Source organism: Populus euphratica, unplaced genomic scaffold (assembly GCF_000495115.2).
Source record: "Populus euphratica unplaced genomic scaffold, PopEup_1.0 scaffold272.1, whole genome shotgun sequence".
Taxonomy (NCBI): domain Eukaryota; kingdom Viridiplantae; phylum Streptophyta; class Magnoliopsida; order Malpighiales; family Salicaceae; genus Populus; species Populus euphratica.
In genome coordinates this window covers 102,630-127,106 of record NW_011500156.1, presented here as the reverse complement: position 1 = coordinate 127,106, position 24,477 = coordinate 102,630, and the positions used below count along the sequence as shown (strand labels likewise).

Genomic DNA, 24,477 nt, shown 5'->3' with positions numbered 1-24,477 from the left:
TTAATTAAAAAATACGACTGCACTTTTTTTTTTTACCAGTCCATTTTAACAGAGGGCGGGTACGGGTGCTCAAAACTATGTAGTTAGTGTTTATTTTTGCAGTGCACCATATCCTTTAAAGAATAATAATAATTATTTTTTTAATTTTTATATCATTTTAGCATATTAATATCAAAAATATTTTTTTAATATATTTTTAAATAAAAAAAACACTATCACAGTATAAAACACTGCATCAATGACTACGAACATAAATTGCTCATTCACTAGAAAAAGGAAAGAAGTAAAATTCAGATGACTACTACTGCTTCAGGCACGGTAAAACCCTAGTTAGTTCCAGAACAAGAACAGCACCCATGTTGGTGTCCATCTCTACTTTCTACCTTCTCCATATATAACCCCACAAAACTATTCAAAACCCCAACAAACAAAAACCCTATCATTGTTTTCCCTTTCACTGCCACAACAAAACCCACCTCCAAAACTCTTCTTCCCCATTTTTATTTTTCAATAAAGTTATTCCCAGCTATGGAATCCCCAGTTCAAGCCCAAGCAATTCCTCTTTACGAAACCCTAACCCTAACCCCACTTTCTCCTTCGCCCACTACCACTCCAATTCGATCGCCGCTGGCCGATCCTCTCCAACCGTACTCTGTATTCCGTAATGAGATTTCTCTCTCCGCCTTCAATTCTGCTGCTGCTGCGGAATCTGATGCACCTGATTTCTTCTCTCTTGATGTCGGAGGCGGTGATGAGGAGGAGTTGGAGCTGAAGACGCCTGTTAATGGAGAGGCTAAGGGGAAGTGGAAAGCGGAGGTGGAGACGGAGAACTTGCCGAAACCAATGACGGAGAGCGTGTGGTTTAGAGGGGATAGTAAATTTCGGAGTCCGATGTTACAGTTACATAAAGGTATACCTTGATGATAATGGACAAAAGAGTGCTTTTTAGTTTTTTCTTTCTTTTTGTTGATTAATTTGTGGGTTCTTCCTACTAATTCTTGTTTTTGTGTGTGAAAAGTTGATTTCTTGCTCATTAATTCTTTAGATATATTGTGGTTATGGAGGAAATATGAGTACTTTCCATATTCATTGATTTAATGTGACTCTAGTAGTATCTTAAAATCTGGATGGTACCACAATATTGGTTAATTTCGATTCCCTCTTGAGCAAAAAATAAAATAAAATTAACAGAGCGAAAACTATAATCTCTTAAAGAATTTATTGGCCTTCATTATGGAAGTCCAATGTGGGTGACAATGTGGGTATGCTAAATTTTTATGTTTAGCTTACTTGGAATGTTTAAATTTGTGAACTTTTCATGTGATGTTTGGAATATGTTTTAGCTTCTTTTTTGTTTTTTTTCGAGAAATTCTGGTCAACGAGCATTTATAGTGAGCTCATATCTGATGCTGGGTGATGCAGAGATAGTGGATTTCTGTGATTTTCTGTCACCAACTCAGGAGGAACAAGCTTCACGTGCTGAAGCTGTACGATGTGTTTTTGATGTTATTAAATATATATGGCCCAATTGTAAGGTAATTCTTTGTTCCCCTCTCTCTTTCTCACTCGCCCACACCATTTCTTTATAGAAGCAGCATAAAAGCTAGTAAAATTGCGTTGCTGTGTTTGCTTTGTAGGTGGAAGTTTTTGGTTCGTTTAGGACAGGACTTTATCTTCCAACCAGTGACATTGATGTAAGTATAATGTGACATTTGTTAAGAATTTACTGTGGAATACTGCTGACTAATCAACTGAAACAAAAGCTTTTGTTAAATGCTATTGATTGTAGGTTGTGATTCTGGATTCAGGACTAAAAAGCCCACAGATTGGTTTAAACGCTCTTTCCAGAGCCTTGTCTCAGAAGGGCATTGCAAAGAAGATACAGGTATGCCTCCGTCAACAGTTGGAATACTATTGCTGCCCAAAAAACAAAGGTCTATTGTGCTCTCTTTTATTGTCTTAGGTGATTGCAAAGGCTCGTGTGCCCATTATTAAATTCGTTGAAAAGAGAAGTGGTGTTTCCTTTGATATAAGGTCTGTCTATTTATCATTTGTATTTCCATTTCCTAGTTTGATTTTCTCCTTGCAATGTTTTGAGATTAATTTTTTTTTCTCAAGGTTTGCAGTCCATTTCAAGCCTTATTGAATTGATTCCTCTTAATAATTGTCCAAATGCATTTCAAAGAAAAAAAGGAGATGAGATGTAAAGGGGGGATTGCTTATACTGTGTTCTAGTAGTTACAATGTAGTTATTTTTTTAGTGTGGGTTTGGTAAATTTGCTTTCTTATTGGTTCAATTATTGGGTGATTTTATAAATAAATAAATAAAGGAAATCCAATACTGAACAACAATTGAGAGACTTGGTCTAGATAGAATTTTAGTCAGTAGCTTTGGGTTTAAACTTACATGACACATGGGGGGGAAGCTAAATGAGAAACTGAAATTATGAGATGCTCTATGAAGCCTGATCGTTATAAGATGCTTAATTTGTAGCCTGGGTAAGTGCATATAGAGATTGTCATAAAGAAATTCTACATGCTTTAGCTAATAAATTTTTTAAGGAATATTTTATACTACAACACTTAATTAAGCAAAGATGCTGTTCTTTTTTTCTCCGAACTTTTTATTTGACATATCAATTTTGTAAATTTTTTTTTGTGTTTCATTTATATTATGGTTCGGGAGCTGTATATACAATCTGTAGGTTTTATCTCTTTGTCAACTAAATTTCTGATTGCATTCTGCATTGCTTGTTTTGGAAACTGATCAATGATTTTTGTGGATCTCAGTTTTGATGTGAATGGTGGACCCATAGCTGCTGAGTTTATCAAGGTTTGTTGTCTGTGTTCTTCCTTTCTGATATTTTGTTCTTTATGACGTGAGTAAGAAGTATAACAATCATCTCACTTTCTCATAACATGTACACACACACCCTTTTTTTAATTGCTTATGTGTGTAAAAGTAGTTTGAAGTCAAAGCTAAATGTTGTTTCTTTCAGAATGCAATATCCAAGTGGCCTGAACTACGACCATTATGTTTGATTTTGAAAGTATTCCTACAACAAAGAGAACTCAACGAGGTATATATCTGTATTCCAGCCATCTAATAGCATTCTCATAGATTTCAACACATTATTCTCAATCATTGTTCTTTTTTGTTTGCCTGATTCAAGTTTTCTTTAAAACATGCAGGTATACTCTGGCGGCATAAGTTCTTATGCTCTGCTTGCCATGCTAATGGCAATGTTGCAGGTAATGAATTAAACCTTTGAATGAATTCTTCATCTGCATTCTAGCTTGCATGCATGCGCACGTTGTTGCTAGTTAATCCTTTAATTCCCTACTATTCATATGCTGTAAGATGCCACAGCAATGGTGAGTTTATCAAAGTTATTGAAATGATGGTGATTAGGAAGATCTTGTATTTGGTCAAGCTATGAATGTAAAATGAAGAGATTACATATTGTATTTTTAATAAGACAGAAAATATACCTCAAATGCTACCATGTTTCATCTCAGCTGAGGTTTGGATGCTTGACAGACCACTTTCTGTAGTTTATTTCAGATAAGATAGGACTTTTCTTCCTTTTTCTTAGAGCTTTCTTTCATTTGACCTCTAGAGAGCATTCTACTTGTATGAGGGCAAATGAGTTTTTCTATGGTTTATTGATATGATAGAATCATGCTTCTTATAAACAATTTAAAGTATCTCAATGTTTCCCTTGGCATGTTACCATTTCCTTTTCTCATCAAACAATATTGCCACTGCCTCATGACACATTTGATGCTACAGAATCATAGGAAGTGCCAGGCTTCTCTAGAACGTAATTTGGGGCTTCTCTTGGTACGTGTCTTCAAGCCCTTATTCAGTACAATGTAACTTCAAGATAGCATGGTGTTCATGATGCATTTGATATGTTCTGTGTTTTATTTTTATTTTTGTAAAACTTAATTGGAGAATATGAACCCTTTAATTTTGGGGGGTAACAGTTTGTAGACTTCTATATTCTTACTAGTCTGTTTTTGGAAAGCAGATACACTTTTTTGATTTTTATGGACGCAAATTGAACACCACAAATGTTGGTGTATCTTGCAAAGGGACTGGGACATTCTTTTCAAAGCGTACCAAAGGGTAAAGGAAAAGCAAGGCTTTTAGGATTGAAAATTTTTATTTTTTCTTTTAGCTTGCAGTTATTAAAAACATTACATTTGATCTTACCTCATTTTCTGTTTTAGGTTTATGAACAATGGACGGCCGTTTCTCATTGCAATTGAAGACCCACAGGTTGACTTTCTTTACTAAGATGTGACATTTCCATATATTAATTGACTATTAAGCAAATCAAAGAGTGGGATTGATTTGTTGCCTCAAAAAGTTATTGATATGATTTTTTAATTACATCTTTTACTGCTTTCTGTGGGTGTTGGATGCATCTCTAGAGCTAAATATAGGATTCCCAAGCATTCCCCAGGAAAGACTGGGTCCTGTCTTAGCAATTACAAGTTCACACTTGGTTTTGCCTTTGTATTCTGGTTTATGGGCATGCATTTCTGAACCCTTTTCCAGAATATTGAGATTGGGATCAGACTGTACAATTAAAATAAAAATAAAAATTGGAGACCTTTTCGAAGGGATCAGACTGTACAATTAAAATAAAAATTGGAGACCTTTTCGACAAAAGCGGTCATTATTCTGTTTCTGTTTGATGAACTAAAACTGTTTATTTATGATGAATAGGCACCAGAGAATGACATTGGCAAGAATTCATTCAATTATTTCCAGGTTTGTTCACTGTTATAATATTATTTTTGCTTGCTTTTCATCACTTTCACTGCACTACGAATAAAGGTTTTTGACAGGAAGGTTCATTTTAGTTTAAATGTGGGAGCAGCATTCCAAAATCTTGTTTGTATTTAATATATTTCATAACATTTTGAGTTCTAACTTATCTATTTTTTATATACTCAGTTTGATTTACCAAGTACCATAGATGAATTGCTTTAGCTTTGAGTTATGCTGGGTGGGTTAGCATCAGGATAGGTCGTAGCACTTCACCTCTCTTAACAAGTTTCAACTAATCGGGTTGTTGCATTAGATGGGATGAGAAACTTGTGTGACTCATACCATCCTTTTGCTTCCATCAAATGAATCAAATTGATAATATAAAAAGATTTGAATTTCTTTTGCTACTCTAAATTTAACTGAAAGCCCTTTTACCATCCATATTGCAGATTAGATCTGCTTTTGCAATGGCCTTTACAACCTTGACAAATCCGAAGACCATCCTAAGCTTAGGACCCAACAGGAGCATTCTTGGTACCATAATTAGACCTGACCCAGTTTTGCTGGAACGCAAAGGAGGGAAAAATGGAGAGGTAACTTTTAGCAGCTTGCTGCCTGGAGCTGGGGAGCCCTTGCAGTCAAATTATGGACAACAGGAAATTTTGTGCAATTGGCAGTTGGATGATGAAGAAGAAGCATTACCACGGGGAGGCGGGAATGCTGGAGATGGTAGTGCACATTCCTCTGGAAAGAAGAGGAAAGCTTCTTCTAAAGAGAAGTCTGGGAAGAAAAAGTTGAAAGAAAATGGTGACATTGGGAAGGTGAGACATGATGAAAGTGGCTCAAAGAAAGAGAAGTCAACAAAGAAGAAACCGCGATGGAGAAAAAATGATAGCTCCAAGGGTTTCACCAGTCATGCTGCTGGGTCTTCATAGATTTGTTAAAAACATAAACATATCTTTGGCTGGCTGGATGAATGAGTCAGGCATGGCTGATGCAGTTCATTCTCACCTATGAATGGTTTACTGCAACTACAACAATCATCTAACATTCTGCCTCAAGACTGCCTGGGATGGCATGCTGTCTGATTGAAAGTAGCATCTAAAGCAAATTACTGTCTTCAAGGTGGTTGCGGCTCCTCCCATCTCGGAAACATTGTGTCCTGTGATTGGCCAGTATTTGACTTTTGTACTATACTAATACAGAAGTATAGAGCGAAGTTCAACGAACAGGAATAGTGGATGTGTAATTGAAACCAATTTCCTGAGTCGTACAACATCAAAGTCTCAGGACTTGAGAACAGGCCAGATGGATCTAATAATTTTGAAACCGTTTGGAGCCTCCATGTTTGCTATGAAGTGAGGAGCTGCTTGTGGCTTTTAAGTTTGAATGCTGAGCGCTCATGCCGTCTGATAAATGACAATAGGGCTGCTTGTATTTTTTTTATTTTATTTAACCAGGTTGTGGTTAATTGTATCCCTATTAATTGATTGATTTATGAGCTCCAGCATTGTTTTCTGCTACATTCCGGCATAGTGACCCATGATTCCCGGGTTCAAATCCTAACTCTGCAGCAGCGATACCAGGTTGGCTGGTCACTATCGGGTATGAAATGCGAAGGTATCATTTCTTTGCCTATAAACCCTTTTCGTACACTACTATTTCCACATCATTAATAGAAGAGAAGATTGAGAGGCTGTCTTTGTTCGTGTTTACTATTATGTTTCTGAGCATTTTAAAAGTGTTTGATTTTAAAAAAAAAAATTAGTGTTTTTTGGATAATTTTGTTATGTTATGTCAAAAATAAAAAAAAAATTGAAAAAATTATTTTGATATATTTTTAAATAAAAAATGATTTTAAAAAACACCAAGCATGAATTGGACGTAATAACTTGATATCATCCTTTAAGCCATGATAGTTGTAGGAAACACTAAATAGCGTCGACATATCACTATGCTCCATGCCACGCCATTGTTCACCATTATATAAGAGATTTTTTATTTTTTCATTTTAGTTATTAATGGTTTTTCTCTCCTTGATCAAGTCCTTTTTGTGCCTGATGGTCAACTGACTCTCAATCCAACGCTATTTTATTCGATAAAAGGAATTTTATCTAAATGTGTTTTTGTTTTTGGTTTTGGTTTTTTCATCACTTGAGGTGGTAAATTTAAGCTAAAGAATTTTTTTGGTTTTGGTTTTTTTATCATTTGAGATGGTAAATCTGAGTTCACAATTTTTTTTTTATTTTAAGTTTATTTTAGATTTTTTAATTAATTTTTTTAATGGTTAATAAAGATATTTTAGATAACAAAATGAGTTAAAAAATAAATTTATAGTTACAAAATTCACCGCATTTGATTTATCATCCATTGTTGTAGCTGAAATTATTAAAAGGAGCAAGTTACATGTCATTTGTATTTTTTATTGTCATATTGCCCTTTAACTAAAAAAAAAAATTAAGTTTAAGTCTATACGTGTTTGGCTAGTAGGCTAGGCCAGAGTGTCTAGGTTGATTTTTTGGTTTTTTAATTGGTTTTTTTTTTTTTTTACTAATTTTATACTTTAATGTTTATTTTTTATTGAATTTTTGTAGTGCCTTTTTTTTTTCAATTTTAACTCCATAACACATTTTTTTAATGTAATTCAGTTTAATTTAATACCATTTAGTTTATACTTAATTTACAAATAAGATTTTAAAGTTTTTTATGATATTAGGAGGCATTGTTATTTATGTGTAGCTCAACTTAATTTTTTTTCTTTAATTTTATTCAATCTCTTTCTTAAGTTTTTTTTTATTATTATTACTGTTTTATTAATTAAATATTAGTTTCAAGAAATAAATTTTTCAAACAAAATGGAGAACCTATCCTATGTCATAAGATTAAATTTCTTGATTTATAACAATCTCTTGATTTTTTTAGTTTGGGTTTTAATTATTGTTGATTTTCTATATGTTTATTGGCACAAATGATTCTAGATTTATTTAATTAAATGCATGCATTAATTTACGGTTATGGTTTTTTATGTCAAAAAATATACTTCTAAAAAAAATGGGGTCTTTAATGGTCATTGCTCATTTGAAAGTGAAACATTTTTTTTCCCCTTTTAATTGTGTTCTTCAATTGCCTAATTAGATGGAATTAGTGTTGCAATTATTGTAGTACTAAAAAAAAAAAAGGGACTAAACTTTAAAACATGGAGAACAATAAGTCTAATTTGAAATTTATGTCAATGTTTATTTCGACCCACAAGTTTTTTTTTTTTAAGACTCAATGAAAAATGATACTAAAAAGAGAAAGCGATTGGTTGTCATGATGTAAACTATAAAAGTGATCAAGTTTGGTACTTAAATGTGTCATTTGAGGAAGCCATAAAATTGGGGAATTAAATGGTGGTGGTTATTAGCCTTCAAATTGCTCAAAAAAAGTAGATTAGAGCTTAGAAAAATTTGAGATCTTTCGTTGATTTTTTATGTTTTAATCGATTTTTGACAACTTTAAAAGCATAAGTGAGTTTATTGAGTTTTGTATTATAACATCTCCATTAGCAAAATCATTGTATCATTAGCATCCCCATTATCAAAATCATTCTATCATTCATATAAAGGAGAAAAAACATGGAATAATTTTATTTTATTTTTTATTAAGCATATAAGAATCTTTAAAATTTCTAATGAAATTTTGGTAGAGTCTCCTCTATACCGAGAGATCTCAAGTTATCGACAAATCATCCTGCACTCATTTTATATTTATTTCTCAATCGCATCACAATTGTATTGAGGTTCAATTCAACAATTCATTCATGAATATACATATAACACCTTATCTACTCATTTTCTTTCACATTTAAATATGCATCATTTAATAAGTGAAGAGGGCATGCAAACGATAGGATTTCAAATACAAAATAATACAATCTTGTATTAAGACATTTAATATAAAGAGAATGCTATTACAATTTCAGTTACATAGTTACAAAAAAAAAAAATACATAGATGTTTTCTTAGATTCACGATCCATACAGAAGAGAACTAAAGGACTTAAATACTAGTCTTGATGCGGGTGGGAAGGACCTATAATTTCATAGTTTTTAAAATAATATAACAAGAATAAATATAGCATAGAAGGAAAAATCATACAACACTAGCACATATAATTAAACAAATATATTCATTAGTATACCATCATACTTATTAGAAAATTCTTATTTAACTTTACATCAAAACATCTTTATTTATCATTCTCAGAACCGTTCAATATTTTTATTTTATAAATATTCATAAATATATCTCCTTTTTTCTTTTTCATCAAAGATAACAACAGTACTGCTTCTTCACAATACTGGGAAGGTCATTGTTGACACTAATGACTCTGTTCCTTTAGTCATCCATTTCAGGGTCAATTCATCAAATCCTTGGGAATGCCAGCATCAACGTAACTTGTTGATGTCATTGACTATTTCTAAATTGAAATGGTCAATCAGTGTTCCATATCACCTTAGAGTATCCTTGAAAATATCAATGTTAACAATCCTTGATATCATTAGCTTTCACCTTAGACAAGCTAATTAAATTTTATGAATTTGTTGATATCAATGTCATCCATCGATATTATTAACTATTCTCAACCTGAATAGTTAATCAAGTTTAGCATTCCTCATCCTCTGTAATTCATTACCACCATTCATCATCCCCGTTCAGATGCTTAACTTAAATTTAATTTTTCATTTCTCATTCATTCCATTTTATCTTTTCTCTTAGTGGTCTCTTCTATAGGCATAAGATTCACAATTTAAAACAAACTACTAAAATCAATATTATTTAGGGATGATATAGGTATAGAATACTTACTTGCAACGAAAGCTCGATTTGTGCTCCTTTATTATTGTTGTACTCCTTTTGTAGTTCCTCTTAAATCCACAAGTATAACCCATTATTCTATATTCAAATCACATTTTGTAAAATAAGAATAAGAATAACGACAATGTTTACTTTTATTTTATAATTGTTTCTCTTACATTTACCTTCTCAATACACCTCTTAAGATTATAGTTCATTATCAAATCCTAACAAACAATCACAAAATTCCATTTCGAGTATGGTTTATTTCTTTATGAACATCAAGGCATGACTCTATAAATTTTTAAAAGGAAGGAAACCATTTCTGCCATTGATATAGGTAAATTTTCCTATTTTGTCAATTTTGTTGAATTTGTTAGTAGAGGTGACAGCTCGACCTCTTCTCATATTTTTACCTATACCCAAGGCTTTAGATCTACAAATTAAATGAGGTTAGACCCATTGAAAAGCTAACATCTTAGACTACAACTTTTATGAATAAGCTTTTCTAGAATTCTATTGTCTCTAGGCCCAGATCCTCTTAGGAATTAAGACAATGAATCTGTCTAGTTTTCATAAATAGGTGAAATGTATCTCCAATACCCCTTTCCTCCTTCGATACAGCCCTACCCCTGACATATACATGACAAACTTTTTCATTATGATCTCTTAAGGCTGTTTATATTAATTTAACAAATTTTTAAAGGTGATCTAGGATCACCTCAAGAATATACACATTATTATATTTTCATTATTTTCTTCATCTCATAATTGTCTCTCAAACACGCCTTAGACCATACATATAGTTTAAGAACTCTTTTTAACCCTACCTAACTTACAAAACCGATTTACAAGTTCTCATATCATAAAATTACTTGGTCTCTTTATTAGTAAACTTTTCATTACACCTAACTCATTCATTATTATTATATGAAATTTCAAAACTCCTCATTCCTTTCGTAAATTTGTCTTGGCCAAACTTGGCCCAAAGTAAACTCAGTGCTCCTTCTCCTCTCCATGTGATAATTTCTTTTTCCTACTTATTTTCCACCTCATAACAACACATCTCAAGCAATTTGACAAAGAAAGTCATAAGTTTTACCCTTCTTATTTATTTAGCTAATGGTCGGCCACCTTGTATCATTGACCCATCAATTTTTCTGTTGTTCTTGCATCATTTCACATCCAAGGTAACTTATAACATTTTAATTGATCCAATTCTAAATAATTTTTCATTTTCCTCAAATTGTGTTTAAGAAGCCTAATTTTTAATTTAAGAGATTAGCACAATTTTCAAACTGAATGTAAGCTTAATTTGTAAGATTGGGTTTAGGATTCCTTACTTGATGATAATCTGAATTCCCCTCCTCAATTGATTGAAAAATCTCAGCCTTTTTTTTCTTGTATAAAATTGGTCCCCACTCTCTTTTCTTTTCAATTTTTACAGTTCTTTCTTACCCATTCTCTTTTCAAATGGTATTTTCAGCTACCAACTTATCCATGGTTGTAAAATTTTGTTATGTTTTTGGTCTCTTCTTCTCTCAATTTTGATAGAAAATCTAGAATTCTCCCCCGTTATTTTAATGTTGTTGCCTATTTTAAAGGAGGAAGAAATATGGTATTTATAATCCTCATTTCTTTTTAATTATACTTTGGCCCTAATTCTATCATTTTTTATAATTTGGACCATCCTTTTTATGTCTTTCAAAATTAATAATTTTTTTTTTGTAATTGTATTATTTCTATATTCTATCAAATTTTTATTGTATGATTTGTTCTTGGGGTTTCACATGTATGTTGTTTTTCATGGATTTCCAGATCAAAAACTGGTTGAAAATAGCTTATTAGGTCCAAATAACAAAAACCGGATTTCTAGGTAGTCGGGCTACTGGAAACTAGATAAGTGAATGATATGTCGTTCACCTCAACATCACACTAATAAACGATGTGTTGTTTGTTGTATTTTATTTTTAAAAATAAAAGACGAATAACATGTTGTCTATCACTTTAACAAAGAAAAAAAAAAGACCAGATTCATAGACCTGGCCTCCAAACATGTGGGCTTAGCCTTTAGGCTTGCACGCATAACTACTAGAAGGCCAAACACTATGCTTGTCTCTTTTATGTCATTTCTTTTCTTTTCTTTTTTCATTTAACGTAAAAAACTAAAATTATCATGATGATTTATTTACTTTTTAGTTTTGACTTAGTTCTTAAATAATATTATGAATTTTTATTTGAGTTTTAAAAAATTATTTTTCAATTATTATGTATCTAATAATAATAATAAAAATTATTTATGAAAATTAAATTATTTTTTTATTTTTAAATAGATATTGAACATGATTTTAAATATTTATAATTTTTTTTAACTTTTTAATGAATATAATATTTTGATTTTTTTAACTTGCTTTCACAACCGTAAATTATTTTTTAACATAAACAATCAAATGATTTCAGTTTAAATCCTTGCATTCATTAAGGTAAAAAAGAGATTTTACTAAGATAATTGATTTTAGACTTGAAAAATATATCTTTTGTTATTATTTAAAATGAATTACATTAAAAATAAACTATTGTTCTATAATTAGATTAAAAAAATTTAAAAGCTATATGCAACATTTATATATTTTAATATACATATTTATCTCTCAGTTTCCTAACTCATTTAAATCAATAAATTTGTTATTATTTATTAACATATATAATTATTGATTTATTTTATTAAGTACACATATTAACATTACATATTTTGCAATGAAAAATCATATTGACAATAGATATATTCTACGGCAAGTACTTATGCATGGATTCTAAATGCTTTATTCTATTGAGTCTAAAATTTTTCTCTGATTAATTATTTTTTTAATAGATGTTATGAGAGTTTATTAATGAATTATTGATTCTTAAATGTGTATCATGATTAAGAAAATCTATATTAGTTCTAATTTTAATGTTTTGTGTTTATTAATATACAAAAATCAACTTTAATCTCAAAAAGCTTAAGAAAAATTCAAACAATGCTTTATTGTATATATTGGTTGCTTACATTCCTCGGACTTCTTCAAAATCCTAATTGAATTTTTTGTAATTTTCTTTTTATTGATCAACACACACACACAAATAAAATTACTTTCTAACTCAAATTTTATATGTAAATCCTTAAAATAAATATTGTGATAAATTATTTTAGGGAGTTAATTGATAATTATTTCCTAGTGAATTTACTTTTTCTAGTTTTATATTTTTATTGAATTTCAAATTTATTATTTTTTTATGTTAATTTAAATTCAATCTGCTTTGAGAATCAAACTAATATAAGTCTTTTAAATTTCCTACATGAAACATTTTCTAAAGAGTTAATCAATAAACTTTTTAAGGCAAAATTCAAATTTATCAAATTTAATGATTTTTTCATTTAATTTTGCTAAAAAAAACCTTATTGATGAATGGATTAAATGTTAAAGAGTGTAATTAATAAAGAACAAGCATTTGAGAAGAAATTGATAGAAATTATACTTCTAGTGGGTAAAATGAAGTTAATTCTAAAAAACTAATTAATCATCTAATTTATTTTTTTATAAAAAATAAAATTGGTATTTTACTAGTTAACCCCCTTCACACTTTGTAACTCCATTTTAGCAACTAAACTAAATATATCTTGAGGTTTTACTGTAAATCCACTCGTATGGTGGATTATAATAGTTCATTATATTTTTTTTTGTCATTTTTGTTTTTTAATTATTTGAATTTTTTGTTTTTAATTTAATCTTTTTATGTTAAGATGTTTTCAAGTTAACCGTAGTGATTTGTTTCGGTTTGCTTGATATTGAGTCCTTATGGTGTTAAGAAATAAATTTAATACTTGGTAAATTCAAATTCAAATTAAATTCTTGTTAATTCAAAACAATGTAAACTTTAAGGACAAAATTAAAACTTACATAAATTTTTAGCCCCCTTTTAAGACTAATCAAGGACCAAATAAAAAATTTAGTTGGTGCATGTAACACATGAGCCAACGTGTAAGGGGAAGCCACCACATTATGGTGGCGTGTATGTCTTCCTTCAAACTTTAAAAGGGTTCATCGTCAATGCCATTAAAATCATCTTAGTAATGTCTGTCTTATAAGGTGACACATGTTAGCGGAAGAGTTCCAATATAGTTGATGACTTATAATCTTTTTCTATCTCTCTCGCTCTCTCTAGAAGAGCTCCGGTATAGTTTTGAGTCTCTCTTGCTCTCTATAGAAGAGCTTTGATGTAGTTTTGACAACTCATAATCTTTTTCTATCTCTCTTGCTCTTTCTTCTTTATTCTCTAATTGATTTTGTGTCTGACTTTCTCTAAAATATAAAACAAAATGGTTATCAATTGTTTTTTTTTGTCAAATTTAATCATCATTATTTTAATTGATATTTGTTTTGTTTTGAATTTTTTTTAAATGATTTTTTTTAATTTTATTCTTTAATATTTGATTAGTTGAGAATTGAACTTTTTATATTTTGGTTTCATGATTTCGATTCTAAGTTAAAAAAGGTTAATCCAAGTTGATTAAAGTCTTTAAAAAAGGTTAATCCAAGTTGATTAAAGTTTTTTTTTTTTATCTTTTTTTTTATCGAGTTTTTTTCTTTAACATTTGATTAATTGAGATTTGAGCTTCATAATTGTCTTCTTGATTTCTTTTTTATAAGTTTATCCTAATTTCATGACCCGATCACGAGTTTAGTAGGTTAACCTAGGTTGACTTGATATTTTTTTATCGTTTCTTTTAAACTAGATTTTTTTTTTTAAAAAATTTGTTCTTTAATAATTAATTGGTTAGAAAATAAACTTCAAAAATTTTTTAGTTTGATTTTTACTAGGTTATTTAGTTCTTGTGATTTGAGTTATGATTTTGACATGTTTATCAATGTTGATTTGAATTTGCACTTTTATATTTTTTTAAAATTAAATATTTTTTATAATTTTTTCTTTGATTTTGAATTGATTAAAAATTAAATTTTATAATTGACGTTGATTTACTTATTATAAAATTATCATAATCTAATACTTGAATTATAAATTTTATAAATTAAATTATATTAACCACAATTGATTTAATATATTATTATTTTATGATTGTTATAAAAAATAATATTATTATCTTAATCTTTTAAAAAATATGTTGTTAATTTTTTATTAAATTTTAAATTTATAATTATTAGTTTTTATATAAAAGGCACGTTAGCAACATTTTTATTTATTTATTTATTTTAGAAAGAAAAATTGATCCGACCTGGCCAAGGATATAGTGATTTGATATGAGATCTACAAGTGCCAGAAGATTATTCACGACAACCACAGACAAAAATGTCGATGTGTTCTTCTTCTGAGTCTTCATCGAGCAAATTTTGGATCGTGCACACCATTGTAGCCGGGGCTGCAATTGCTGCGGCCATTGGAGCTGGTGCATATCTGGGTCGATACAGAAAGTTTAGGAGCCGAGTTGTTGGTATCATACCCGCCCGTTATGCTTCTTCTCGGTTTGAAGGCAAACCACTTGTTAATATCCTTGGCAAACCCATGATCCAGGTGCCCTTTTGCCTACCTTTCTTTTATTTCATTCATTACTTCTTTTAAAGTTTTTCCATTTCTTGATTTTTAGTTTTGCATGTTATTTTTTTGAGGTGTTATTCAGTGATTTGATATGAGATCTGATATGGGTTTTATATATTTTGATTCCTTCAGTGATTGGTAATTTGTTTTATAGCAAAACCTTACTAAAGTGCCCATCTAACCCTTTTTTTTTGGTCAACTTTCTTGTACCTTTTCTTAAGATTTTTTTTTACAACCAAAAACTTTTTCAAGGGCTGTTTTGTGCGGAATCGAGCTTGTGTGAAATTATTTTGAATTAGTGTTATCCCTCGCATGGTCTAATGTGTGATGTGGTTAGATACAACAACATAGTTGTTGGGGCACTATATGTTAAGTGATCCAGTATTGAAACAAGGAGTAAAGATTAGCAAACAAAGATGTTTTCATTGATTGATCTTCTGTACTCAATTTCTCATCTTTAGAATTAACGTGTTTATCTTGTACTAAATCTTTTGAAGTGAGATTATTTACTTGATATCTGGTGGCATGTTTATCTTGTACTAATTTTTTTGAATTATAGTGTACTGTTTGATATGGGGAAAGAAATGGTTCTTTTAATTTATAATTAAATAAAAATTATAGAGTACCTCGAAAGAGAGTTCCTTTATACTCACACTTTTAGTTGATCATCTACAGAGAACTTGGGAAAGGGCCAAACTAGCAAGTACACTGGATCATATAGGTAAGTAACTAGCCCGAGCTCCACCTTAATTTGACGGGAGCTGTTCTGCTTCGAGTAATATTGTCATTGAGAATATCTCTATAGAGGTGTTCCTGGATTAATTTATGGATCAAAACTAAGAATCTTTATGTTCGTTTGATCTGGTTACACTTTTAATGCATTTAGATGCCTAAAGTCTGGCTTTGATGTTGTGGTCACCATCAAAAGTGATCTATTATGTGCTAGACTTGTTTGATAACTGCTCGGTGTTAGTAGTCTTTCATTTTTTTTTTTTAAATTGTGACCCATAGAAGGGAAAAAAACTACTTGCTACAATAATTGTATTGGTGTATCTTCTTTTCTGTGACCTGAATGGTCTAATGTGTTTTGTTGACGTTCTTAACAATCTCTTTCATAAACTTTGCCAATGCAGTTGTGGCTACAGATGATGAAAAAATTGCAGAATGTTGTCGAGGATTTGGTGCTGATGTGATAATGACTTCAGAGTCCTGTCGAAATGGTAGGTATCTCAGTTATTGTTCAATGTAAATCATAATTTTTTTTTCCCCAAAGGTTGGGTAACAATCTTTCGTTGTTGTGCAGGTACTGAACGATGCAACGAAGCACTTCAAAAGCTAGATAAGAAATATGATGTTGTTGTCAATATTCAGGGTGACGAGCCTCTCATTGAACCTGAGATCATAGACGGAATTGTTAAAGCACTGCAGGTGAATTTAGTTATCTTCTAATGAACATCTCTTGAATCATGACCATGACAGCTGCTGAACAAAAGTTTCATTTTTTATCTTTATAAATTTTTATATTTTCACAAGGTTTGTTTTAAGCAACTTGAAAAATCCTGTGAAGTGAAGAAAATGAATGAGCTGTGCAGCTTTAAAATCGTTTCAGAAGTTATACTGCATTGGTTTGATCATATTGCTGTACTTGTCATTATTTAATACCTTTAGTTGAAGTTTATCATTATTCATATGGATGCCTGCAGCTTTAAAATCGTTTCAGAAGGTATACTGCATTGGTTTGATCATATTGCAGTACTTGTCATTATTTAATGCCTTTAGTTGAAGTTTATCATTATTCATATGGATGCAGGCAGCCCCAGACGCAGTGTTTAGCACTGCTGTAACTGCTTTGAAGCCTGAAGATGCATTCGATCCCAATCGAGTGAAATGTGTGGTGGATAATCATGGCTATGCTATCTATTTTTCAAGGGGATTAATTCCTTACAACAAGTGAGTTTATCGAGTATTAGTTGGCTGTCTGTCTTAATTTTCTGCACAACTCTTCATGTCTAACTGTTAATGAATATATTCACTCACTTGATACAGAACGGGAAAGTTCAATCCACAATTTCCTTATATGCTTCATCTAGGAATTCAGGTATGAATATGGCATCTTTTTTGGAAGTTCTCATCATGTTTGAGTGATTGCTGGGTTGTCTGCGCGGGCTCTGTTTTTCAGCCATGTTGTTTTCCATCCTGCACTTTAATAACACTGCATATTATCTGATGTTTGATCAGAGTTATGATACAAAGTTTCTGAATATATATCCTGAGCTTCGACCTACTCCACTGCAACTAGAAGAGGATTTGGAACAGCTTAAGGTCCTTGAAAATGGTTACAAAATGAAGGTATTATAAAGAACTTCTACTGTTACTCTGCCCCCTGGCTTGTTTTATTTGAAACTTCTTGCATAATAGTTTTAACATTGCAAGGCTTTCTCAAAGTTGTTATTTGTTTCTCTTACAATATGGTCTAGGCCCTAGACTAGACTGTTTCGGTAATGAAAGCAAAATATTTCTTTTGGGTGTTACCCTTTGAAATGGAAGAATCTTTCCCATTTTTTGTATTCTTCTCCTGTAAAAACTTTGTTTGGATAGAAAATTGAAGCCAATTTGATTTTTAAATCCTATTGAGCATTATTTTCAAAGGAAAATAGGAAGAGAAATTTGAAATAAAACTGTCAATTAATTTTCTCTAATCTTTTCGCTATTCTACTTATCCATTATCTCATGGTAGATGCCTTCTTCTCTTCTCTCTCTCTCTCTCTCTCTGTTTTTTTGTTTTTTTTTTCAGGACCACTGTATATTGTTCACTTCCTAAGAATTCTGCATGTATTTTCAATTGTTATTATCTAAAAATTATGTTTTTGTTTTCCTTTTCCATACGAATGAATTAGACTGTGCTTGCTAAAATATCAAAATTTAGAAATGTACACAAATTTTGCAGGTGATAAAAGTTGACCACGAGGCACATGGTGTTGACATTCCAGAAGATGTTGAAAAGATAGAAACTTTGATGCGTGAGCAAAGCTTTTCTTAGTTCAGTACTAACTATGCCCAAGGCTAGTTTTTAAGATGGATAGAGTTGTGTGCGTGTTTGATATACAGTTCCAGTAAACAGTTCAATACTAACTATGCCGAAGGTTAGTTTTTAAGATGGATTGAGTTGTATGCGTGTTTAATATACTGGTCCAGTGGATAGGGATGTCAAGTAGGATGCTGATTATTGGTTGCACAAGCCAGTTTTTAATATTATAGTTATACAGTGCAATGCTATTCTTTATAGGTTCATTTACTCTATTGATATTTTATTTGGGTTACCAAGTTCAGTGAACTATTATGCGGCGATGAGTGCCTGTAGCTATGACAGAAGAACTGGGGATAGCTGAAGTCTTTGTTTTTGTTAACTGTAGTTCGTTCTTTTTTTCTAAATATAAACCCTCTCAATTTATTCACACTGTTTTGCTGAACCTTATAAATAAAGAGTTAATGGCTCAATGATCCTTCTCAACATCTTGTGTTGTAGTAAAGTACACACCAGTTTGAGATTACTAGGTTGCAATAGAGATGAATGGTGGGTTTTCAACTCATGCTTTGTGTGATTTAAACCATTCTCTGTAAAAGTTACTGGTTTTGGACCAAAACGTTGTCTTCAATAGAAATAGGGCTAGGGATGCCTTCTTTAACACTGCTTTTCTACAAATCTTCGATGCTCATGTTCATTAAACAAAATAAAATAAAAAAAAACCCCAAATAAACTGTATCGAAGTTGATGGTGGTTAAATATTAACCATGTCTGATGTTAGTCTCCCATAATCAAGATTTAGTAGGTTAGATGGGCACCGAGCTGGCTAGATCTTAATGCCATACGGTCCAGACCTGGTACTTTGTGGACTTCGTTTGTCATCTCAATGGTTTCCAATTAGAAAGTTTGACGAGGTAAGAGCACTAGCTAAGGTAAAGAAGAGAAAAAGGGCACAGAAAATCAACTAAACTCGTGTCAATGTCAATTCATGCATTCAGCAACAAAATATTTGAGTAAACTTCGTACATTGTTTTCTTTTCCTCAACCCTGACAAGGGTAATCTACATAATTTCACAAGATCAGCTTGCCCAAAGGAAAAAGAAATAAATAAAATCATCAGGCCAGTTTCTGGCCTGCCTGCTACTGAGAAGTGGAGTAGCTTTAACCTTAGCACCTGGGAAGATCAGCTGGTGGAGGAAGCAGTTTCTGATTGGGAAGCTTTCCATCCAAGACAATCCAAGCCATCTTCAATCATTTGATTGTCCTGCATAATGAGCTCCAAGTTTGGTGTTAAAGAAGCTGGTTCCATTGCCCACCATAGTGTCGTTTGGTGGGTTTCCAGTTCAATTAAAAGGAATTAGTGAACTGATTGGAAAATTAGGACTGCAAACACCCTTTGATTTACCGAAATGGTGGGTTGGAGCAGAGCTGTATTTGGCATTGCAAATGAAACATTGTTCACTAAACCTTCAAACATTGTTCCATTCGGTCCCTGACAGGTTTGAGTTTTGGGACATATGGGTTTGTACAAAGGCGCCCTGTGAAGAAAAACTGCCCGTGGGCCTTTTGAAGCACGTTGGCAGGGAATTCTGCACCAGCTCAGCTACGAAGTTTGCTTGTAAAGTTGCAAATGTTTCGAGAATGTGATAATGATGATTTTTAAAGTTTTTTTTATTTATAAATATATTAAAATAATTTTTTTTATTTTTTAAAAATTATTTTTGATATCATTTAAAAATATATAAATAATTTTATTTTAAATAAAAAAATATTCAAAATTTTTGAAAACAAGGTTGGTATCAAACATAGCAGAGAGTGATTTTTATTTTTTATTTTTATTTGTTAACTGAGTAGCTTGTTTGGAGGATTTTGGACGACACTTCATGTTCTAAAAAGCCAGCAACAGTTGAATTGTCAAAAATACCTTGTCCTGTCGCAGAAGGTCTAGCAGTCATAACAGGAGCATCAAATGGTTTGACATAAACAGCATCATCTGCAACCACTGTGAGTGTATGAGTTGCTATGCTGAACAAGAGCTCATCATCGAGTGCAGCGCTGATCAGGCGAAGAAGGCAAGTCTTCCCAGGCTTTACCTTAAGCTTGAAAGCATCTGTCAAGTGCCATTTGTATAACGTAGATGAGAGAAACATTCCCACGTAAACGCTTAATAGTTTTATAGCCATAATTTAGATACTTGCACAACAAGCATTTGGCAGAGCAATTATATAATGGCCCTGGAAATCCGTTGATATCAAACAGATTTGGCACCCCACCTGTTTGCATTGCCTGGTTTAACGATTGCCTCTGGATCTGCTTTGAACCACTCTCTTGCGATTTGTATTGCATTATTGTTTGTGTTAGCTGAGATAGGACTACCTCCACCGGAAAAAAAAGGAGCATATTTCAATTAACAAAGATGATTCTTGTAAGGTTTAGCAAATGGTTAAGTGCCGTGGGACGCGCATCAAAAGTCCAAGTCCAAACGAGTCAAACGATCTTTTTAACACATAAAAAAAATGTAATTTTTAATGAATTGAATCGAGATAAAATTTTATCAATATTATGTATAAATTTGATTTTAATTAGCTCTCTGTAACTATAACTAGTTGAGATGATTTTCATACTCAAATTAGGCATAAATGATGTTATTTTAATATTTTTCTCTTTGTAGTTATTTTTTGGATTCCTTTCCTAGTTATATTTCATAATTTTATTTTGATTTGAATTTAATTAGCTTAGGCCAGCTAAGCCTTTATTAAACGAGTTGTAGCTTATTTTTGGATTGTAAAGATATTATTTAGAGCTTTTCAATTCCGAGTCTCTGAAATATATAACAGTAATTATAGTGTTTAAGGAACCCTAACTTTCAATCTTCCATTATAAGTTAACTTCCAATCTTCCATTATAAGTTGCATTCATTGGAATTAGAGGAGGTTGACTTGCTTGATGGATGAAGGTGTTGGTGACATATTTCTACTTTGGAATGAAGAAGTGGAGGCCATCTAAGATGTAAGATGTTACGAGGGCTCGAGAGGCAACATGGAAGGTCCTAACACATAAATTTGATTGGTTCGACAAGTGGAGGCCTAACATGGGAATTTGTCGAGGAGAGGGATGTGCCTAGATAATTACCTCAAGAAAGACCAAAGCCCACATTTATTCTTATAAACATATATAGGCATCATGTCAATAAGAAAAGTGATATTTTATGATAGATGCATTTCTAATTTTTGATGAGGTTTTGATGAGGAGTTTTTAAAGAGAAGATGTATTAGATGGTTGTAAGAGTTGAAAGCATATTTTCAATTGAAGAAGGTTCCTAGTTATTAGAAGGTAGGATTTTGTCCTTTAATTTTTAGAAATTTCCAGTTTGTTCCCTCAATATTTATAAATTTTCAGTTTATTCATTGAACTTTAAAAAATTATAGTTTGGTACGAGCTATAATTTTAGTTTTCAAATTGATTTTTATGAATAATTGAGGTTTATTGATTAATAATTACCAAGTTTTATGATTTACTTTCTTTTGAATTACAATTTCAGAAACCATTTGATTTTTTATTTTTTTAGATAAAAAGCTTGTTTGGTTCCTAATTGAATGGAGTTATGTGTTAGATCCTAGGATCAACATATTAAATTGGCTTTACATTACTTTCAAGTTTGTTTTAAGCATGTCTTTTTTTGTATTCAAATATTCCTTACATTTCACCTAATGGATATTAATAGAATTTCTTTCTTATGTGTTTGTTTTGCTTTTGAGTTAGGTGAGTAGATAATATTTTACATGCATGAGAAATACTATAAACTAGCTATGTGACCCATGCTCTGCCACAGGTCAAATATTTTTATTTTTCATAAAAAAATATATATATAGGTTTTTTTCAATTTATTTTTGTAGTTCAAAAAATGTAACAAATCAAGAATTTTATCCACACATGTAATCAAATAAACTAACAATTATGTGTGCTCATAGATAAATAAAAAATTATTAATGACACCTAAAACCAAAACCTGAAAAATTGAGAGACAAATGTAGATTAATATAATCTTAAAAAATATAACATTAAATTGATTGAGTAAAAAAATAGAATAACATGCAAGGTTATACATATTAAAAATATTATCTGAAAATAAATATTTTTTATTTTCAAAAACATAGTTTATCTATATAAAAGATAAAAACAAAACCTTAGATGAACAAGAAAACCTCTTTCAAAATTAAAAGCATAACAAAAAAATTAATATTATTTAAAATAGGCCCTCTAAACAAAATAATATTATTTAATATTATTTAAAAGAGAGGAGGTTTTGTTTATTTTCTAAAATTTTATTTTTTAATCGGTTATGTCATTTTATTTATTTTCAATTGCATTCTGTAAAGTTATATTTTCATGACAATCATGTCAGATCTAAGGCGTTTATGTCTAGCAACCATACTAGCAACATCGATATGTTGCTTGTTTTGCCTAGATTCCGACCATTTTGGTGACTGAAAAATCAGGGCCTATGCTCTTTTAACCCAAAAACCTACTTTGCAACTTGTTTTTGACCAAAAACACCTATAAAACACCATAGAAACAATGATAAACTCATTTATAACCTCAAAAAATCCAAATCCACCCTAAAACCAAATTTAACCCAAAGTAAAAAAATTAACCCGAGCTCAAATCTATTTTTTTCACAAACTTTTAAAGTACAAAAAGACCTAATATGGCTCCCCTCATCAAATGGAATAATTTGACACAAAAATTCCTCATTTCGGTGGTCTAAATCGATACTAATGACAAGTTTCTTTCTGTGCCGCCAGAATTCAACGACTCATATCTCCCTCCTCTCTTAGTCAGGGACAAAAAATTTACAAAAATAAACCTCTGCACCAAAATAGAATTGAAACAATTTTGAGGGATCAGAATTGTATAATTTGTGTAATTGTTTAAGTTGAAGAACCAAAGTGAATGTTTTTAAATTTATGGTATATCACCCATATTTGCTACGTGTTTTACTTTGGTCCCTCCTCTTCCAATCCCACCATTTTATAAGAATTTAAAATCAATTGCTCTTTAAATAGTACTTGATCACCAAAAAACAAAGTTTGATGACCAATCTTAAATTTTTTTTTTGCATAGTGATAAATTTACAATGAAACTCCCTCGTGTTTTGCTTTGTTGCTTGCGCTATCCAATGGACATGAAGAATTATTTTTAGCAAATATATAAACCATTCAAACACAATAAATTTCTATTTTTTTTAGTTGCAATTGCATGTAAACAGAGCAAGCAACAACAATATTATAAAAAATTTTTTAATTCAAGAATTAATGGAGACACAACGTTGCATGGTAGCCAATAAAAAAAAAGATATAATGTTTAAGAAGACGACCATTATGCAACAAAAAGGTTGCATGAAGTTTGTTTCAACAATTATAGTCTAAGAGTAGGCAAAATGTTATAGGAGCCAACATGACATTTAGCAAAATGATTATCGTGCAGGATGTTGTCTTCCTGATCTCTCACTGTTCTCACAATAAAATGGAGGGTAGAAAAAGTGAGTAAGTGTCATATGATTTGAATATATACATGTAAGGTCAAAGCAACAAAATGGATGAGATAATTACTTAACAAAATAAAAACATGGAAAGAAAATTAAGAGTATCATTATAGAAGGTATAGAAGAAGTGGGTCAATGTTTCTTAAAAACAGGTTTTGTTAGAGTGTTATTTTCTATGGAATAATTAGTTTTTGAAATGTATACACAAAAGCTACTCATTAAAGACTTTTTTCCTTTCAAACTGTTCTTTAACCCTAATGCATGATTAAGTGATATAAGTTCTTTTCACTATACTATAGCAAAGTGAAAGATAACAAATCAAATAACAAGATCCATAACAAATAGGAAAACTAATAAAAAAAAAGAAGGCAATGGCTAAAATAATACAAGGTTGGAAAGATACATAAACCAATATTAAAAAACACAAGACAAACTGAATTAACAAAACCAAGTCCAGCAAAACTCAGAGAAAAACAAACTTGCAAAAACAACGAAGACGAAATGCAATGTAACCATGAAAGCCATGACCAACACAAAATAAAGGACGCAAAAACATGGCAACCCTCAGAACAACAGTACAAAAATAGAAAAAGAAAGTCAATCAAATAGTACATAAAGTGACAAAACAACAAACACACATCAATAAAAAAGAGCAAATCAAACAAGTTAACCAAACTAAATAGTAGGGAAA

The 24,477-nt window shown here is 31.1% G+C and overlaps 2 protein-coding genes, 1 long non-coding RNA gene and 1 pseudogene across 7 annotated transcripts; 2 read left to right on the top strand and 2 right to left on the bottom strand.

Moving 5' to 3' along the window:
• Nucleotides 1-272: 272 nt before the first annotated feature.
• Nucleotides 273-6,480, top strand: LOC105111087 (Nucleotidyltransferase family protein). 3 transcript variants are annotated; one of them, XM_011006327.1, is made up of 13 exons: nt 274-910; nt 1,423-1,535; nt 1,638-1,694; nt 1,790-1,885; nt 1,964-2,034; nt 2,791-2,833; nt 3,000-3,080; nt 3,193-3,252; nt 3,794-3,844; nt 4,035-4,132; nt 4,237-4,285; nt 4,739-4,783; nt 5,233-6,480. In XM_011006327.1, exons 1-13 carry the CDS (start codon nt 529-531, stop codon nt 5,716-5,718), a joined length of 1,632 nt encoding a protein of 543 aa, XP_011004629.1. In that variant the 5' UTR covers nt 274-528; the 3' UTR covers nt 5,719-6,480. The 3 variants fall into 3 exon arrangements, with proteins under 3 accessions (XP_011004630.1, XP_011004632.1, XP_011004629.1); XM_011006328.1 differs by lacking the exon at nt 3,794-3,844 and having other exon boundaries at nt 273-910; XM_011006330.1 differs by lacking the exons at nt 3,794-3,844; nt 4,035-4,132; nt 4,237-4,285; nt 4,739-4,783 and having other exon boundaries at nt 273-910.
• Nucleotides 4,397-4,736, bottom strand: LOC105111086 (uncharacterized). The gene is made up of 2 exons (XR_839564.1): nt 4,669-4,736; nt 4,397-4,622 (listed from the first exon to the last, which is right to left on the bottom strand). It is a non-coding gene; the product is annotated as an uncharacterized LOC105111086 (long non-coding RNA).
• Nucleotides 6,481-14,874: 8,394 nt separating the features above from the next.
• Nucleotides 14,875-18,507, top strand: LOC105111084 (3-deoxy-manno-octulosonate cytidylyltransferase, mitochondrial-like). Of its 3 annotated transcripts, none has more exons than XM_011006325.1 (9): nt 14,875-15,192; nt 15,892-15,937; nt 16,350-16,436; nt 16,520-16,644; nt 17,027-17,166; nt 17,263-17,314; nt 17,455-17,565; nt 18,164-18,256; nt 18,338-18,507. In XM_011006325.1, exons 1-8 carry the CDS (start codon nt 14,971-14,973, stop codon nt 18,254-18,256), a joined length of 876 nt encoding a protein of 291 aa, XP_011004627.1. In that variant the 5' UTR covers nt 14,875-14,970; the 3' UTR covers nt 18,338-18,507. The 3 variants fall into 3 exon arrangements, with proteins under 3 accessions (XP_011004627.1, XP_011004628.1, XP_011004626.1); XM_011006326.1 differs by having other exon boundaries at nt 18,164-18,278; nt 18,360-18,507; XM_011006324.1 differs by having other exon boundaries at nt 18,164-18,507.
• A 981-nt stretch (nt 18,508-19,488) lies between these two features.
• On the bottom strand, nt 19,489-20,424 carry LOC105111105 (laccase-17-like; annotated as a pseudogene).
• Between the last annotated feature and the right edge of the window lie 4,053 nt (nt 20,425-24,477).

Bases quoted from the DNA above. Each gene is read 5' to 3' on its own strand.
- LOC105111084 (XM_011006325.1), top strand. From the start codon at position 14,971: ATGTCGATGTGTTCTTCTTCTGAGTCTTCATCGAGCAAATTTTGGATC. The intron at 15,938-16,349 runs GTAAGTAACTAG...TTGCCAATGCAG, and splicing joins AAGTACACTGGATCATATAG to TTGTGGCTACAGATGATGAA. The intron at 17,315-17,454 runs GTATGAATATGG...ATGTTTGATCAG, and splicing joins TGCTTCATCTAGGAATTCAG to AGTTATGATACAAAGTTTCT.
- LOC105111087 (XM_011006327.1), top strand. From the start codon at position 529: ATGGAATCCCCAGTTCAAGCCCAAGCAATTCCTCTTTACGAAACCCTA. The intron at 3,081-3,192 runs GTATATATCTGT...TAAAACATGCAG, and splicing joins AACAAAGAGAACTCAACGAG to GTATACTCTGGCGGCATAAG. The intron at 4,286-4,738 runs GTTGACTTTCTT...TATGATGAATAG, and splicing joins TTGCAATTGAAGACCCACAG to GCACCAGAGAATGACATTGG.